The 18,765-nt window shown below is 48.8% G+C and overlaps 2 protein-coding genes across 2 annotated transcripts; one reads left to right on the forward strand and one right to left on the reverse strand.

The window, feature by feature from the left end:
• Positions 1–16: 16 nt before the first annotated feature.
• NDUFA2 (NADH:ubiquinone oxidoreductase subunit A2) lies at positions 17–1,918 on the reverse strand. The gene is made up of 3 exons (XM_003124046.5): positions 1,761–1,918; positions 1,531–1,637; positions 17–213 (listed from the first exon to the last, which is right to left on the reverse strand). The coding sequence occupies exons 1-3, from the start codon at positions 1,859–1,861 to the stop codon at positions 122–124; spliced, it is 300 nt and encodes a 99-aa protein (XP_003124094.3). The 5' UTR covers positions 1,862–1,918; the 3' UTR covers positions 17–121.
• A 170-nt stretch (positions 1,919–2,088) lies between these two features.
• IK (IK cytokine) lies at positions 2,089–17,241 on the forward strand. The gene is made up of 20 exons (XM_005661744.4): positions 2,089–2,186; positions 2,651–2,717; positions 6,649–6,741; positions 7,195–7,254; positions 8,060–8,227; positions 8,363–8,477; positions 8,912–8,982; positions 9,078–9,124; positions 10,255–10,418; positions 11,673–11,781; positions 12,111–12,150; positions 12,309–12,522; positions 13,027–13,045; positions 13,520–13,598; positions 13,862–13,942; positions 14,194–14,251; positions 16,370–16,458; positions 16,658–16,766; positions 16,932–16,966; positions 17,050–17,241. Exons 1-20 carry the CDS (start codon positions 2,171–2,173, stop codon positions 17,075–17,077), a joined length of 1,662 nt encoding a protein of 553 aa, XP_005661801.1. The 5' UTR covers positions 2,089–2,170; the 3' UTR covers positions 17,078–17,241.
• The last annotated feature ends 1,524 nt before the right edge of the window (positions 17,242–18,765 follow it).

Here is an 18,765-nt window from a genome sequence, read left to right on the forward strand (position 1 = left end):
CATCCGGAGGCGGCACTTTCAGCACAAGCTTTATAAAGAACAGAACACGTTTCTCCACATTGTGCTCAGTCCAGCAGAGTCCTGGCGCTGGGGCTTTTGCTCTTAATCCTCAGTGGAGGCTTCAGGCTTTGCCACTTAGCACATTCTCCAGGGTTCTGGTTACCTGATCAGCACTGAAGTTGTTCAAAGAGACATTCTTCTCTTGGCCAAATGCTAAGGAAAGAGGGAGGCGATTAAGTATCCACTCTGCATTGTAGGGGCTACCAAAGTAGCTTAAAAGGTCTGTGTCTTCAACTTACAGTCTTGTTAGGAAGTGTAGAAACGAGATAAATAGAGATAAGGTGTATCTGGCATGCCTAGGATTTTAGTGGGTCTCAGCAACATCTAGAAAGTCCAGGTACAAAGAGAATTCTGGCTGGTTCCAGGCAGTTATAATGAGAAGGAAAGTGTTTAACAGAAGCTTTAAAGGGACATTAATAGGCATTCATTATTAACCATTGTGAACAGGGCGTTGCCTGGGCCTGCATTTCACTAGTGCTCATTTAATAGCTCCTATAGTCCATTTAATGTAGTTATTTCTGTTCATCTCTAGTCTACTGGCTTTGGAAGGAGAACCTTTTCCCTCCTCCAAACAATTTTTAGTGCACGGCATACTGCAGGTGTCCATTATTAGAACTCATCTGTCTTGGGTGTGACTCCCCACCTTCCCGCAGACACTTCTAGGACAAGGTGTAAAAGCTGTGGTTAAAAATACCATTATTCAGTAAAGATAAACACGGTGTGCCTGCTATGTGGGAGACTTTCAGATTGTGCTAAAATGAAATAGGGAAATATGATTAAAAAGGGCTGAGGGGCAGTGTTTCCTAACTGGCCAGGCAATGCCTTTTTGAGGAGGTAATAGATAAATTCAGACCTGGAAAGTAACCTAATTATAACAAAGAACCAGCCATGGAAGGAAGCATGACAGAAGTGGGGAAGGGGGAACAAGCTCAACCCTGTTACACATCCTAGCTAAATAACCTTGAGTATGTCCTGTAACATTGTTGATTCAGCTTTCCCATCTCTACAAAGAGAAAAAGGAATCTACCCATCATCTACTTAATGAAGATTGGGCGGGAAAGCACTCAGCATAGGACCTAACAGTAAGCACTCAACACAGTCATTATTCTGGGTTTTTACTGTTGAGATTCTTATACACTCCACCTGGACTGGCACTGAGCGCACATAATCTGGAAGGACCTACATTGATCGGTAACTGACCCGCATCTCCTCCCCTATCTGAAGCCTGTTCAGGATTACAAAAACGACAGATCCTTGTCCCCTATGCAGGACAGGGCACGCCTCCATACAGACGTTACCTGGGACACGAAGCATCCTATAATTCTGCGAATGTATATTTCCTTATCTGCAACAAGGTCAACAGCAAGGCTGAAGTCGGAGTTCCAGTCCTTCTACAGGCTTTGCGTGACCTTGGGCGGCCCTTTCTCATCCAGAACCCTTGTTCCCAGGCCCCCGGCGTCCCACGCTCACCGTAGCGAGCCCAGAGCTTGGGCTGCACATCAGAGCACTCGCGGATGAGGATGGGCAGGTCGGGGTTCGCCTTCTTCAGCTCCACATAGCGTTTCTCGATGAAGTCCCTGCGGGGCCGGAGAGAGCACCGCCCATGTGGTGTGGGCGTAGGCCTCCCCATAACACCCGGGGGGTCGAGGTCGTGACCCCGGAGCCCCGAAGCCCGCCCGCCTCACCAGGCTGCGGCTCACCTGACGCCCTGGCTGCCGGGAGAGCGCTGACATAAGTGGATGCGAATCTCCCGCAGGCCCAATTTGGCGCGGATACCTCGACTCGCTGCGGCTGCCGCCATCTCCCCTAGAACCCAATCAACCCGCGGAGACCTTCCGGCCAGGGGATCCTGTCAGAGGAACCTCGGACGCTACAGCCCCGCGATAGGCTGGCTGACGTAGGGGGCGGGGCCAAGCACAGCCAATGCCATGAAAGCATTGCAGGGTCACCTCTGGCTCGGATTTCTCCGCCTGCGGCTGGTGCGGATTGGCTCGGGGACGAAAGGCACTGTGGGTGGACGCCTGAGGTGCATTGTGGGGAAGCGCCAGTCGCGCCTGTGTTGTTGTCGACTCTTCCGTTGTTGTTGTTGGGGTTGAAACGACGCGACGAAATGCCGGAGCGAGACAGTAAGGCTCGGATCATCTGCCCTTTCTTCCCCGCGGGGACTCGGGACACTTGGAGCATTATTTTGGCCTTAGAGTTTAAGCTGGGTGTGCGTGTGTGAGGGTGTAGTGAGCCTGGGAGCTTGGCGAAGCAGCCGGGCCCCGAGCGAGGCCGGGCAGCTCCAGCTCTGTTCCTAAATCTTGTCCTTGGTCGAAGCTACGACCGATGAGTTTTATCTGTGAACCACCCCGAATCCCCATCACTTGATTTTCGCTTACGGTCATTTATCTTCCGGGTAGTAATCTTAGATGTCATCTTCAGGAAGTCTCTGCTCATCCTGCATCATTGGATTGAGTTGTCATAAGTCACTAGATTGTGAGCAACTTGCCATGAAAACACGTGTGTTGTTCACATCTAGGTCCCCAACTTTTGCACAGGACCAGACACGAAGGAGATTAATTCAATTAATGTTAATTCTTTTTCTTAGGCGAGCCGTTCTCTAACCCGTTGGCCCCAGACGGCCATGATGTGGACGATCCTCACTCCTTCCACCAGTGAGTATTTTATGTGGAACCACGGGAATGAGCTAGTTAATGAGTAAAGTGATGGTGGTGATAATGAAAGAACTCTGAATCTTTTGTCAGCAAGGATGGTCAAAAAATTGTATCACTTGCCCCTTTACCTCCGCAAACTGTAGCTGGATCAGGCCAACCACTTGCCTAAGTCTACTAGAGGGGAAATTATGGCAGGGAGAGTGCTAGTTTCTTTTATGTGTGTATGTGTCTTTTTAGGGCCTTAGGGCTGCATCTGCAGCATATGGAGGTTCCCAGCCTACGGGTCAAATTGGTTTTGGCTATACCCACAGCATGTGGAAGTTCCCAGGCCAGGGATCGAGCCTGTGCCACAGTAATGACGCAAGCTGGTTGCAGTGATAACGTCAGATCTTTAACCCACTGTGCCACAGAAGAACTCCAGAAAGTGATAGTTTTCAAAATTGATGTTTAATTATACATTATATAGGAATTAATTCTTCTAGAAAATTAAAACATCAGAGTAAGGATAATGTCCTTGACATCCCCAATCCCAGTGCCTTTCTTAGAGGTAACCGCCATTACCTTTTTTACATGTATCTTTCCTTCCTACTCTTTTAAAATGTATTTATATACATGCATTCATATCTGAGTAAAACACATTGCTTTGTGAGTTAAAATATTAAAATTAAGCAGTGTGGGGTTCCCGTCGTGGTGCAGTGGTTAACGAATCTGACTAGGAACCATGAGGTTGCGGGTTTGGTCCCTGCCCTTGCTCAGTGGGTTAACGATCCGGTGTTGCTGTGAGCTGTGGTGTAGGTTGCAGACGCGGCTCGGATCCTGCGTTGCTGTGGCTCTGGCGTAGGCCGGTGGCTACAGCTCCGATTCGACCCCTAGCCTGGGAACCTCCATATGCCGTGGGAGTGGCCCAAGAAATAGCAAAAAGACAAAAAAATAAATAAATAAATAAAATTAAGCAGTGTTATATTGTATAGATATCATTTTGCCACCTAATTTTTTTTTCCCCTTCTCATTATCTTGGTGGTTATTTTCATTGCCGTGACAAGGATTCCCTCCTCACCACTCTCCAAAGCTTCTAATTTCAAAAAAATTTTTATTGAAATATAGTTGATTTAAAATGTTGTGGGAGTTCCTGTCATGGCGCAGCATAAGCAAATTTGACTAGGAACCATGAGGTTGCAGGTTCAATCCCTGGTGTTGCTCAGTGGGTTAAGGATCTTGCATTTCCATGAGCTGTGGTGTAGGTAGAAGACACGGCTCAGATCTGGTGTTGTTGTGGTTCTGGTGTAGGCTGGCAGCTACGGCTCCGATTAGACTCCTAGCCTGGGAACCTCCATATGCCGTGGGTGTGGCCCTAAAAAGACAAAAAGACCAAAAAAAGAAAAATAAATAAAATGTTGTGCTAGAAGGCTTCTCTTTTTGACCTGGCCTTCTGAACCTAGTTTTAGCAAAGGATCCTGCCTGGTTATGGACAATTCCATCCATCAATCAAGGAAATCCAATCATTCATCTTTCCTTGTTATCTAATCAAATTCCTCTTCCACCCCTCTCTTAGATGTCTAATCGAGTAATTTTCTATACATTCCCAATTGTCCCTATGTAGTCAGAGTTGAATTAATTTTTTTCTTTCTGCCTTTCTTACTCCCTCCCTTCCCTCCTTCCTCCCTCCCACCTTTCCTTTTCTTTCTTTTCATCGCCGAACGAATGCTGGCATTTTTTTGTGTGTGTGTCTTTTTAGGGCCACATATGGAGGCTCCCAGGCTAGGGGTTGAGCCAGAGTTATAGCCGCTGGCCTGTGCCAGAGCCACAGCAACTAGGGATCCCAGCCGCATCTTCGACCTACACCACAGCTCATGGCAACACCGGCTTCTTAACCGAGTGAGCAAGGCCAGGGATCAAACCTATGTCCCCATGGATGCGAGTCAGGTTCGTTAACCACTGAGCCACAATACAACTCCTTATTGTTCTTTCTGTCTTTATTAAAGTATCGTTGCAGTTTCCATCATGGCTCAGCGGTTAACGGTTAACGAATCTAGCATCCATGAGGATGCAGGTTTGATCCCTGGCCTTGTTCAGTGGGTTAAGGATCTGGCGTTGCTGTGAGCTGTGGTGTAAGTCGGTCACGGCTTGGATCCCATGTTGCTGTGGCTGTGGTGTGGGCCAGCGGCTACAGCTCTGATTCGACCCCTCGCCTGGGAACCTCCATATGCCGAGGGTGTGGCCCTAAAAAAAAGCATCATTGATTTCCAGTGTTGTGCCGATTTCTGCTGTACAGCAAAGTGACTTAGTCCTACATACATATACATTCTTTTTAATATTATTTTCCGCCACGGTCTATCCCAGGAGACTGGATATAGTTCCTTGGGCAGAGTTGAGTTTCAGTCCCTCTCCCCTTTTGGGTATTTTTTTTTTTTTAATTTATAATGATTTTTATTTTTTCCACTATAGCTGGTTTACAGTGTTCTTCAGTTTTCTACTGTGCAGCAAGGGGACCCAGTCACACATACAAGTATACATTCTTTCTCACATTATCCTGCTCCCTCATAAGTGAGTAGACATAGTTCCCAGCACTACACAGCAGGACCTCTCCCCTTTTGCAGTAGTCTTATTACAGTACTTTTGAATGAAAGTCCTCCTTGTGGAAACCTAGCAGGATTCTTTGCTAAAACAGGCCAAGGAAGAGACCTCATCAGAAGAGGGCTCAGAGGAACCTTAACTACAGTTCGGTCAAGGAATGAGACCTCATCACTGTACAGTTAAGATTACCCCTTACGGAGTTCCCGTCGTGGCGCAGTGGTTAACGAATCCGACTAGGAACCATGAGGTCGCGGGTTCGGTCCCTGCCCTTGCTCAGTGGGTTAACGATCTGGCGTTGCCATGAGCTGTGGTGTAGGTTGCAGACGCGGCTCGGATCCCACGTTGCTGTGGCTCTGGTGTAGGCTGGTGGCTGCAGCTCCGATTCAACCCCTAGCATGGGAACCTCCATATTTCGCGGGAGCAGCCCAAGAAATAGCTAAAAAGACAAAGAAAAAAAAAAAGATTACCCCTTAGACCATCCGTGCCGTCTTCCCACATTTGCGAAACACTAATAGTTTATTTAGTGTCCAGTTAATGGATGTTTGGGGTGTACGTTGTTTCCAAGTTTTTATTATTTTTCGAAACTGCTATTGAGCCTTTTTTTTTTTTTTTTAATTTCGGCCACTCCCTTGGCATATGGAAGTTCCTGGAATCCGAGCCACAGCTAGTGTCATTGTCTAGTGACAATGCTATACCCTTAACCCACTGAGCCACCAGTGAACTCCATGATGGAACTTTTTTTTTCCTTTTTACTTTTTGGTCTTTTCTAGGGACGCACCCACGGCATATGGAGGTTCCCAGGCTAGGGGTGGAATCGGAGCTGTAGCCCCCGGCCTACGCCAGAGCCACAGCAACGCAGGATCCCAGTCGCATCTGCAACCTACACCACAGCTCACGGCAACGCCGGATGTTAACTCACTGAGCAAGGGCAGGGACCAAACCCGCAACCTCATGGTTCCTAGTCGGATTCGTTAACCACTGCGCCACGACGGGAACTCCTCGTTCTTGATTTATCAAACTTTTTTTTCAGCCACACTGTGACATATGGAGTTCCCTGGTCAGGGATCAGATTCAAGCCACAGCTGTGACCTACAGCAACACTGGATCCTTAACCCACTGTGGTGGGCCAGGTTTTGAACCTGCCTAACAACCCCCCAGAGACACCACCTATCCAGTTGTGCCACAATGGGAACTCCAATTTATCACACGTTTTAATTGTTAAAACTGTGATGCATTAAAAGCGCCATGCCTTTGTTTTAATTTGTATTTCCCTGAGTTCTGGTAAAGTGAACCATATTTTTTATACTCCCTTTTCAATTCTTACTGGGTAGTAATTTTTTAAACCTTTGCCTTCTAGATCAAAACTCACTAATGAAGACTTCAGAAAACTTCTCATGACCCCAAGGGCTGCCCCTACCTCTGCACCGCCCTCTAAGTCACGTCACCATGAGTAAGTTCTGGGGTGATCTAATCTGTCTTTCATCTCCTTCCTGCAGAAAATGCATGCAACTTGATGTCTTTGGTACTGGAAAGCTACTTCTTCTTTGAAGTCCATGGTTTCACGTCTCTCCCTTTGGAGAGTAAAGCTCCAGGAAAGGCTGGGATGCTATAGGGATGTCACTTCTCCTCAAAGTATGTTCCATGGACCATTTGTACTAGAGTTGCTAGATTTTGGGGAGGTGGGGATATGTGCTTTTACTAGGCCTGCAGGTGGTTGTGATGCTTCCTAAAGCTTGAGAACCACTCACCTACAGATAGTGACATGGGTTGCTCCCTCACTGAAAGTGATCAGCTGTTCCTTTTGTCAGTATTCTAAGCCTTTCTTCAGTCTTCAGGGCCATGTCTTGGGGTTTCTGGGGCCGTGGCACTATTTTTGCTCTCAGTGAATTTCTTTCTTCTCTAGAATGCCACGGGAGTACAACGAGGATGAAGATCCAGCTGCACGGAGGAGAAAAAAGAAAAGGTGAAGGAGGGATGGAGGAGGGTTAGGTTTGGTGGTGGAGAGTCTGGGGGACAGGAGAAGGGGCTCGTTAGGAGGCTGGAGACTGAAGTTTCCATGTCCTGAGGTCCTCTGCATTCATAGCGGAGAGGAATGCTATTTAGAGTGGCAGTTTATGGGCTTTGGAGTCAGCTCGTGGTGTTTCAGTCTCATCTGTACCGCTTTCTAGCTGGAAAACCTTGGACATCCTGCCTCACCTCTCTAACCCTCAGTATTCGCTTGGGTAGACTCTCCATAGTGATAGTAACTTTTATCTGGTCGTCCTGAGGATCAGCCGTGACAGTCCATGTAAGCATGTGCCTGGCACGTGGTAACCACCCAGTAAGTCTTGGCTGCCGTCCTCGTCATTGTCATTGCTGTCATTTATCTGATGCTAAGCTTCTTGGACCTGGTTCTTTGCTTTTTTCCTCTCTTCATGAGGAGGACTGGCAAGGGATGATGTATTTTCAGGTGAAATGTAGGTGATGAGAATCCAGATGCCTTTCTGGGTGCCATATGGGCAGGTCTCATACCTGTAGAGACTCCGTGATGTGGAGCTGGGTGACATTAAAGGATTCTGAAGTGACGCGTGGAGTGTCCTGAGGTGGCATTAGAACAGTGTATCTGAGCTGGAAGGGGCTGTGGTGGTGCTCTTGTGGCCAGCGGTTCTACGGGGACGCGTCTTGGGAGAGCGATTTGGAGGAAGGGATGGGGACGCAGCCGGGGACAGACCTGCTGACCCCGGCGTAGCAGCCGGTGAGCCTCCCGCGTTGCCTTTCCCCGCTCACAGTTACTACGCCAAGCTTCGCCAACAAGAAATAGAGAGAGAGAGAGAGCTGGCAGAGAAGTACCGGGACCGAGCCAAGGAACGGCGGGACGGCGTGAACAAGGACTATGAGGAAACCGAGCTCATCAGCACCACGGCCAACTACAGGGCAGTGGGCCCCACCGCCGAGGCGTGAGTCCCCGGGGGCCCAGCGGGGCCGGGAATTCCTCCCCCCGCCTTTCCTCCGCTCGGGAGCGCCGCTTCCCGGGCCAAGCCACTGCCAGACGCGCTCGGCCCCCACGAGGACGGTTCTCTTCGGTTTTGCAGGGACAAATCCGCCGCGGAGAAGAGAAGACAGTTGATCCAGGAGTCCAAATTCTTGGGTGGTGACATGGAACACACCCATTTGGTGAAAGGCTTGGACTTCGCTCTGCTTCAAAAGGTGAGCCTTGTTCGGGCCTCCTGGGGTGCCGAGTGCGCTCGGGTGGGCCTTTCGGGGTGAGGAGCCAGACCGCTGTTGGTTCATCTCATCTGGAAGGATGAGCAGTAGCCCCTGTGTGGACGAGTCGCTCGTCATCCTTCACGTCTCAGCCTCGGTTTTCTCTTCCTGGGGGAGGCTTCCCTGGTCACACAGGTATGGCTAAGGCCCTCCCACTCCTTCCCTCCCCCTTGCTGCTCTGCTCTTCTGCTTAAAGCAGTTACCACACTTTGTCGCTTAATTGTGTCCTCTGTCTGTCTCTCTTGCTGTAAGCTCCATTTGGAGCTTCGTCCTGCTTCGTATGGAGTTCTTGGTTCCCGGCGCAGTGTGGCGTGATGGTGTTTAGTAAAGCTTCGTAAAGTGGATAGAGGTCTAAACCTTAACTGCTTTCCTGTTAGGTACGAGCTGAAATTGCCAGCAAAGAAAAAGAAGAGGAAGAACTGATGGAAAAGCCCCAGAAAGAAACCAAGTAAGTCAACAGGGAGAGCGTAAAGTTTAAAAAAAAGAGAGGGGGCCTAAAGCAGGAACGTATTCAGCAGAAACATGTTCTTTTTGTCTTTTTAGGAAAGATGAAGATCCTGAAAATAAAATTGAATTTAAAACACGTTTGGGTGAGTATAGAGTTTCCACACTAGTGGCTGTGCATTCCTGATGAATTGTGTGAAATTTAGTGCTCTGGGAAAGCCATGCTTCCCTTTTCCCTCAACCTACTTTTATCTCTTTTTTGCCCTTCAACCATTTAGTTCTCACAAAATACTCTAGCAGAACTCAGATAGGGGCTTAGGTATTTTGTATATATTCTGAATGTCTCCTCTGTTAGGTTGGAAGCTCTTTCAGATTAGGGCTTATCCTTTAAGGGAGGTAGCATGGTGGTGATTAAAAAATTGCCCATGGAGTTCCTGTCGTGGCACAGCGGAAACAAATCCAACTAGGAACCGTGAGGTTGCGGGTTCGGTCCCTGCCCTTGCTCAGTGGGTTAAGGATCTGGCGTTGCCCTGAACTGTGGTGTAGGTTGCAGACACGGCTCGGATCTGGTGTTGCTGTGGCTGTGATGTAGCCTGGCAGCTGTAGCTCCATTCAGACCCCTAGCCTGGGAACCTCCATATGCCATGGGGTGTGGCCCGAAAAAGACCAAAAAAAAAAAAAAAAAAAAAAAAAAACAGCCCAGAATCAGAAAGCTGTATTTAAATCCTGTGATGAGTCACACTAAGCGTGTGATTTTGGGTGCAACCGCCTCAACCTCTCAGCTCTTGTGCGTCCACTTAGCAGAATGGGGTTGACATTCACCCCATGGGAGTATTAGGATGAAGAGAAATTACATGCAACGTGCCTGTCACACTGAGCATGTAGTAGAGCTGTTTTCCCCTCATCATCAGTGTTACCTTAAACTTGATCCTCCTCCACCTAGTGCCCTTGAGAAGGCAGCGCAGGAAGGGTGGGTGAGAGCTTGGGCTTTGGAGTTAAATGGCGGGGGTCCCCGTTCTTTGTTCTGATGCTGGGTGGCTATAGCACTTGCGGTAGTTAAATGACTTAGTGGCGGTCAATCACTTAATGCGAAGCCAGGGTGTTGTTTTCAGCTAAAAGAAGGTAGCGATCACCTCACTGGGCTCTTGTGAAGACTGAGGGACGGGAACCACGCACAGCACTTGGCATGGGGGCCGCCCAGAGTAGCCACCTAGTAGACGGCCGCTGTTACTGCAGAAGGTTCTCACTGGCGCCATGCTGTGCGTTCTCGTCGCAGGCCGGAATGTTTACCGAATGCTCTTCAAGAGCAAAGCGTATGAGCGGAACGAGCTCTTCCTTCCGGGCCGCATGGCCTACGTGGTGGATCTGGATGATGAGTACGCCGACACAGACATCCCCACGACCCTTATCCGCAGCAAAGCTGATTGCCCTACCATGGAGGTGAGTGTGCCGAGAGCTGAGAGCCTACCGTGTGAGCCTCAGACCTGGGGATCAGCCTGGATTCTGCCCCGGCCTCGTTTACCACATTTACCATAACCCATCACCAAGTCCTGCCCACCTGTAACCTCCTAATCGCAGCTGAATCCATTCACGTCTCTCTGTCTCCGCCAATGACATTCCACTCTAAGCCATTATCTCTTGCTGGAACTATGAAAAGAGGCTCCTAATTGGTTTCCCCAATTCCACTCTGGTTCTCTTCCAATAGTCTGTTTTTATTATTGTTAATATACATGCCGTGCCCACAGCATTTGGAAGTTCCATGGCCAGGGATCAAACTCTAGTCAAAGTAGTGACAATGCTGAATCCAGCTGTCATCTGAATGAATTTAAAACATTTTCATCACCCCCAAAAGAAACCCTGTACTCTTTAGCCATTTCTATTCCCTCTGTCTTTCCATCCCTCCTTCCATTGTGATTTTTACACAACATGCATTTTGGTCTCATCATAGTTTAGATACTTTCATTGCAGCCTCTTTTTACCATGCTTCCCTGTTTGTTCTCCAGTCATGCTAGCTTTCTCTATTTCTCTCTCTCTTTTTTTTTTTTTTTTGGCCACACTATGGCATATGGAATTTCCAGGCCAGAGATCGAATCTGAGCTGCAGTTGCAGTCTTTTTTTTTTTTTTTTGCAGTTGCAGTTACAGTCTTTGCCACAGCTGTGGCAATGCCAGATCTTTAATCGCCTGCACCATAGCAGGAAGTCCATCTTGGCATTCTTTCTTTCTTTTTTTTGGTCTTTTCTAGGGCTGCAACCACAGCATATGGAGGTTCCCAGGCTAGGGGTCTAATCGGAGCCGCAGCCACCAGCCTATGCCAGAGCCACAGCAACGCCAGATCCGAGTCGTGTCTGCGACCTACACCACAGCTCACGGCAATCCCGGATCCTTAACCCACTGAACGAGGCCAGGGATCGAACCTGCAACCTCCTGCAACCTCCTGGTTCCTAGTCAGATTCGTTAACCACTGCGCCACGAGGGGAACTCCCACCCTGGCATTCTTGCACGTACTAGATTCACTTTTGACCCAGGGCTTCGTGTGCTGTTTCATCTGTCTGGAGTGTCCTTCTGTAAGACCTCCTTTCCCTGTCTTCACCTCGTTACTTCTAATTCATCCTTCAGTTTGTTAAATAAATGACTAAATAGGTGAAGGAGTTTCTGCTCACTGGGATAACATTCTCTCTTCTTGGGATTTTCAGGCCCAGACCACACTGACCACAAATGACATTGTCATCAGCAAGCTCACCCAGATCCTTTCCTACCTGAGGCAGGGCACCCGCAACAAGAAGCTCAAAAAGAAAGATAAAGGTAACCTGGGGGGTTGGGGAGAGAGGCCTTACCCCAGGTGGAACATTTGAGGATGGAACCACGGTCCCTTGCAGCTTTTTGTCTTCAGGTCATTGGGAGGTTCCTGGGAATCAGCGAAAAATGGGAGCAGGGGAACTTTGGCAAGGAGAGGGTTACATCCAGGTTGTACTCGCCTCAGCCATCCAGGAAGCCTTGGTCAGCTTAGAGGCATGAGACCAGGCAGCATGGGCGGCTTTTGGGGTCCCATCTTCCCAACAGAAGATGTTTAAAGGGTCACGGAGAGCATGGTGGGGCTGAGCATTTTCCCCACTTCGCTCTCTACGTTACAGGGAAAATGGAAGAGAAGAAACCCCCTGAGGCTGACATGAAGTAGGTATCCTAGCCCCAGCCCCTGGGTTGAGGGAGGAAGGGCCTCTGGGTTTCTTGTCTTTGGCACCTGGGGAGGCATTGGTGTGAGTCTGGAGAGATGGCTGGGCGAAGTGGAAGCCCGCGTGTGCTTTGTCAGCTGGGGATCTCTCTTTTCCTAGTATATTTGAAGACATTGGGGATTATGTGCCCTCTACAACCAAGACGCCTCGGGACAAGGAGCGGGAGAGATACCGGGAACGGGAGCGTGATCGCGAAAGAGACAGAGACCGTGACAGGGAGCGGGAACGGGAGCGGGAGCGGGAGCGGGACCGAGAGAGAGAAGAAGAGAAGAAGAGGCACAGCTACTTTGAGAAGCCGAAAGTGGATGATGAGGTGAGGTGTGACCCCGGGTGCCAGGGGGAGGACCTGCCCATCTCTGTGCCCGCCCAGCCAGGTACAGGACCCCTCTGTTATTCAGGTGCCTCCTGGCTCCATAGCAGCCACTGGGTCGTCTAGGGGAGGAGCCATCCTGGAAATGCGGACACATGGTGGGGCGGGAAGTTGATTCAGACTTGGGGAAGAGGAGTTCCCACTGTGGCTCCGCGGGTTAAGAACCCAACAGAGTGTCTGTGAGGGTGTGGGTTCAATCTCTGGCCTCACCCAGTGGGTTAAGGATCTGGCTTTGCAGCAAGCTGCTCCATAGGTTGCAGATGTGGCTCAGATCCCACATCGCTGTAGCTGTGGCATCGGCTCCAGCTGCAGCTCTGACTCGACCCCTAGCGGGGAACTGTATACTGCAGTTGCGGCCATAAAAAGAAAAGGAAAAAAAGATTTGGGGGAGGGATGAGTGGGCATCTCTCATGGTGGCACTCACTTCAGTTTCTGTTTTCTTTCCAGCCTATGGATGTTGACAAAGGTGAGTGGTACCCATGGCATCTCGCATTGGCTGCGGCAAACCTGCTTTCCTCTGGGCCGAGAGTCTGACCCAGAGTTCAGAGCTGCCAAGGGTGGGTCGGACGAGGGGTACTTCCTAGTTCTAGGTTCTTGAAAGACTCCTGTCTTGCTTTATAGAATAGACAGAAGATGAGTCTGGAGGGCTTTCTGTCTTCTTGGGCAATGGCAGGGCATATTTGGTCTGTTAGATGTAATTCTCCCAGCCGGGAGGCTCTGTGGACCTGAGGCAGGTTGAACAGACAATGTTCCGGAAACACTACTGCGTCTTAAGCAGCGTAGCTCACTGTGAGTTGGAATTATATTAAAAATTTCTTAGCTAAGAGGGTTCTGTTGCTTACAGAATGTTCATATGCAAGTCATAGGTGGGAAAGGTGTGGTGGGGACGAGGTTGTACATTGTTTATTTCAAAGTCTGAACAGACTTCTCTTTCCCTCAGGACCCGGATCTGCCAAGGAATTGATCAAATCGATCAATGAGAAGTTTGCTGGATCTGCCAGCTGGGAAGGCACTGAATCATATCCTTTATTTAAATATGTTCCTGAGTTCTAGACAACCATTCTCCCTTCATTCCAACTCCACCTGCCTCCCTTTTGTGAGGGAGGTCCCTTTGGTGCTGAATTTTGATAAGGTGAAGTCATGCCTTGCCCCTTTCTCAGAGGATCCATTCACGTTCACAGCCCTCTCCTTAAAGTTTTCATGTTGGGGCTTCTAGCCCTTGGCCCTTTCCTGTTTGAAGTATTTCTGCTATTGTAGAATTATTTTCTTTAACATAGCATATGCTGAAGAAGCCAGAAGACAAGAAGCAGCTGGGAGATTTCTTTGGCATGTCCAACAGCTACGCCGAGTGCTACCCAGCCACGTATGTGAGGCTCTTGAAGAGGGGAGCCGGGGGTGATTGCTGAATGAGTCGGGGGAGGGGAAGTGGGATGGAAATTTGCTTGGCTGGGACCCAGGGGTACTTCTCCTGGGTAAAGTATTATGTTAGGCTCTGAGTGCGAGGTCTAAGAGGGATGGTTCTTTCTAGGCATATAGCCTCTTGGTGGGTAGATTTCTGGAGAAAGCCTAAGCGGCCGGGTCTGCACCATTTGTTTAACTGTTGTTTCTCTTTAGGATGGATGACATGGCTGTGGACAGTGACGAGGAGGTGGATTATAGCAAAATGGACCAGGTGTGGAGCTGGAAGGATGGGTGGGGGCAGTTATTCTTGAGCACATATCCGCTTCCCTATGTTTCAGTTCCTAGGTCTCACCTTCCTTCAGCTGCAGCAGTGGGAGCAGCAGCATTGTGGGGTCTTGGGCAGCTTAATTGTTTGTTTTTTTTTTGTCTTTTCTATGGCTGCACCCGCGGCACATGGAGGTTCCCAGGCTAGGGGGTCTAATCAGAGCCACAGCCACTGATCTACGCCAGGGCCACAGCAACACCAGATCCAAGCTGCATCTGCGAGCTACACCACAGCTCACGGCAATGCTGGATCCCTAATCCACTGAGCAAGGCCAGGGATCGAACCCACAACCTCATGGTTCCTAGTCAGATTTGTTAACCACTGAGCCACGATGGGAACTCCTTTTTGTTTGTTTTTGCAGCTTAACTGTTCTGAAGCAGCTGTACAAAGTCAAAGGAGATGGGGCCAATAAAGTGCCAGGCTTTGGAGTTCCCTTGTTACTCAGGGAGTTAAGGATCTGGCATTGTCACTGCTGTAGCACCGGTTCGATCCCTGACCTTGGAACTTTTGAATGCCATGGATGTGGCCATTTGAGGCAGTAAGCCAGCCTTAGTGCAGATGTAGCCAGAGCAGAAGGAATTTCAGTTTTTAGCCAGGATTTACATTTTTCTTGAAGTCTCAAACAAAAACACCAACAAACAGTAACACCATTAATGGTGAGGAAATGTCATCTGTTTTTTCCTTGTTCTCTCTGTACTGCAATACTTAAGAGCTTGGCTTAATTCTGTCTTGGAGCCTTGCTTAACTCTGGTTCTGCCAGGTACTAGTTTTGTGACCTTGCCAACTTACTTTACTGTTTTTTTTTTTTTTTTTGTCTTTTGTTGTTGTTGCTATTTCTTGGGCCGCTCCCGCGGCATATGGAGATTCCCAGGCTAGGGGTCGAATCGGAGCTGTAGCCACCGGCCTATGCCAGAGCCACAGCAACGCGGGATCCGAGCCGCGTCTGCGACCTACACCACAGCTCACAGCAACGCCAGATCCTTAACCCACTGAGCAAGGGCAGGGACCGAACCCGCAACCTCATGGTTCCTAGTCGGATTCGTTAACCACTGCGCCACGATGGGAACTCCCCTTACTTTACTGTTTATTCCTCAGTTTCTTCCTTAGGAAAATGGAGAGAACTATAGTTCTTGTCTCTCTCTCTCTCTTTTTTTTTTTTTTTTTTAGGTCCATATCCACAACATATGGAGGTTCCTAGGCTAAGGGTTGAATCAGAGCTATAGCTGCTGGCCTGCACCACAGCCACAGCAACTTGGGATCCGAGCTATGTCTGCAACCTACTCCACAGCTCACAGCACTGCTGGATCCTTACTTAACCCACTGAGTGAAGCCAGGGATTGAACCTGCATCCTCATGGTTACTAGTCAGATTCATTTCTGCTGAGCCACGACAGGAACTGCCTTGCCTCTTTTTTAAAAAGATTATTAAACAGTTTGTTTTATGAATAGAACAAAATTAATAAAATGATTAGTGTAGAGAGCTAAACTTTCAAAAAAGACAAAACTTCCTTTTAAGACGAAGATGATTCAAGAAGCTAAAACAGGAGTTCCTGTCGTGGCGCAGTGGTTGAAGAATCCGACTAGGAACCATGAGGTTGCAGGTTCAATCCCTGGCCTTGCTCAGTGGGTTAAGGATCCAGCATTGCTGTGAGCTGTGGTGTAGGTTGAAGACACGGCTTGGATCCTGTGTTGCTGTGGCTGTGGTGTAGGCCGGCGGCTGTAGCTCTATTAGCCCCTTAGCCTGGGAACCTCCATATGCCATGGTTTTGGCCTTATAAAAAGACAAAAAAAAAAAAAAAAAGCTAAAACAGAAGATACCAAATACACATCCATATATAGTTCTCTCTTAATAGATTTTTTGAGGGAATTAAGTAAGATACTTGTTTCATGTTCAGAATAATGCCGGGGCCATAGTAAGTACCTGTGGTAAACACTGTTACTTAGGGTAGGATTTGTGAATGATAAAACCCGGGATTCTGGGAGAGCCTGGCTTTAATCAGAGGGCTGACATTTCTTTTCCACTGACATCGCTTCCTTCCTTGCCCCCCATCCTGTCCTGAAACAGGGTAACAAGAAGGGCCCTTTAGGCCGCTGGGACTTTGATACCCAGGAGGAATACAGCGAATATATGAACAACAAGGAAGCTTTGCCCAAGTGAGTCTTGGTGCTAAATACAGCCAGGAGTGAGGAGGGGGATGGCGGTGGGGTGGACCAACGCATAGCAGGTTAGAGGGGTGGTCTGGCTAAAACATCGCCACTAGGTTCTCTCCGCATGGGGTCCTCTGGGAACACTTTGCTGTTGCTATGCAACCTCTGATGCCTTCTTCCCTCAACTGCTGGCTTTTCCCCTCAGGGCTGCATTCCAGTATGGCATCAAGATGTCTGAAGGGAGGAAAACCAGGCGCTTCAAAGAAACTAATGACAAAGCAGAGCTTGATCGCCAGTGGAAAAAGATTAGTGCGGTTAGTGGGACTGGTTCTGGGTGGGAGGGCTTCAGCTGGGAGGAGACCCTGGCCCACAGATTCAGGAACAGTCAGGGGCTGGAGAGCCATGGAAGTAGCCCACCTTGGGTCTCAGGTGAGCTTAGCTGGCAGCATAACTATTGACTCCAACTGTACTTTTTGCAGATCATTGAGAAGAGGAAGAAGATGGAAGCTGATGGGTGAGCAGCGTTATTCTTACTCTTGGTGGGACTCATGGGAATTGCCTAGTGTATTGATCTTATGCTTATTTCTCCTACTGCAGGGTTGAAGTGAAAAGACCAAAATACTAATCTCTGGTTCCAACTCCAAGAATAATCTCCCCAAGGATTTTTTCCCCACTGCTTGCTTTCTACAATTCCAAAAAACAGTTGAAAGATTTTTGTGTGTGTGTGTGTGAATGTATATAAAATTTCATTGTGTAATCTTTTGGTTCCATTAAAATTGGTTAACCTGTTGTCTTATCTTCTCTTTGTTGAGGGCCCAGATGCACCATGAGGGCTACTAATTCCACCGATTGTACAGAAATCAAGTGGAGGAAGTCAGTTCAGTCCTTTCCTGAACTGTGGTTCTAGATTCCTATGCAGTATGTATACTAGCCAGGGTACCCCATGGCGAAGGAAGACTGACCCTCACTTATAGGCAAGGGATGGACAGAGGAAGCTAAGGATGATTGGTCTTAAATGTCAGACTCATCTGGGCCCATCTGGGGACCTCGTCTTAGGGCAGAGTTTCCCTGGGAATTAGGATCAGCCGAGTGGGCTGCCAGTCTGATCCCAAGGTTGTACAGGATGGGCTCTAGGTGACGGCACCTGATGCGAAACACTCCTAGGAACAAAAACCTTTTACAAGGTAATGCCCTCCTGGGATCTTTGGTAATTCTAAGCAGCTATCACTGCTTACCTGGCTGAAGGGGAAGTACCTGGGGAATCCCTGTCTTAGACCAGAAGGGTTCAGTGCCACTCAACCACTGACGAGTTCGCCGAGGCCCAGGGGGGCTCCCTGGCCTCCAAATCACCCATCCCCACCCTTTTTTCCCTCTCTGCTTATTGCCAACGATTTGGTTTGGTACTCGCCAAGGGTCACCCCTTCTTTCTGGCTTGGATCCATAGCTGCCTGTCCTGACCTGTGGGCTTACTAGATTCCAGGAATGTCAGATGGCCACCTTAGCCACCGCCTTTGGTTACTTTCACTTGGATAGGGCAAGGGCTTTTTCAGGAAGCCACTTTGTGCATGGCACATAGGAGGCTGAAAATGGGCCCAGTGTGCAATAGCACCTAGGATGGAGAATATCAGACAGTACGTGACACCCTGCATGGTTGTAGGCAGCAGTCCCAATTAAAAAAAAGGTCCCAGAGATGTGGCTCAGATGAAGGTACTAGGACTGAGACTTTATCAAGAGGTTGACAGCCAGTTTATCTTTTTGTCTTTTTTTTTTTTTTTGTCATTTCTTGGGCCGCTCCTGCGGCATATGGAGGTTCCCAGGCTAGGGGTCGAATCAGAGCTGTAGCCGATGGCCTAGGCCACAGCCACAGCAACACGGGATCCGAGCTGCGTCTGTGACCTACACCACAGCTCACGCAACGCTGGACCCTTAACCCACTGAGCGAGGCCAGGGATCAAACCCGCAACCTCATGGTTCCTAGTCAGGTTCATTAACCATTGAGCCATGACAGGAACTGACAGCCAGTTTAAAATAAGTTTCTGCAAGTACCACCAAGCTTTGCGTAAGTGACCAAGATTCTTTTTGGCCACATTGTGAGGGATAAAGACTTCCAACATCACACAAGGGACTTTGAACCTTTCTGAGGTCTCCAACCTAAATTCTTTCACCTCTCTAAGGGGGTTGGCATCAGCATGTAAGGTGCCTTAGGCTTCCTACGATGTGAGAAGGTTCTATTCAGACAGGAGTTCATGCTCCTCCTTTCTTGCCCCACCATACAGTGCTCTCATCTTTGTGGAACCTCTGAAAACCAGAATG

The sequence above is a fragment of the Sus scrofa genome, chromosome 2, assembly GCF_054392235.1.
Source record: "Sus scrofa isolate SSC_HxYL_T2T_F1_AM1 chromosome 2, Sscrofa_HxYL_maternal_Yorkshire_Landrace_v2.0, whole genome shotgun sequence".
NCBI classification, from domain to species: Eukaryota; Metazoa; Chordata; class Mammalia; order Artiodactyla; family Suidae; genus Sus; species Sus scrofa.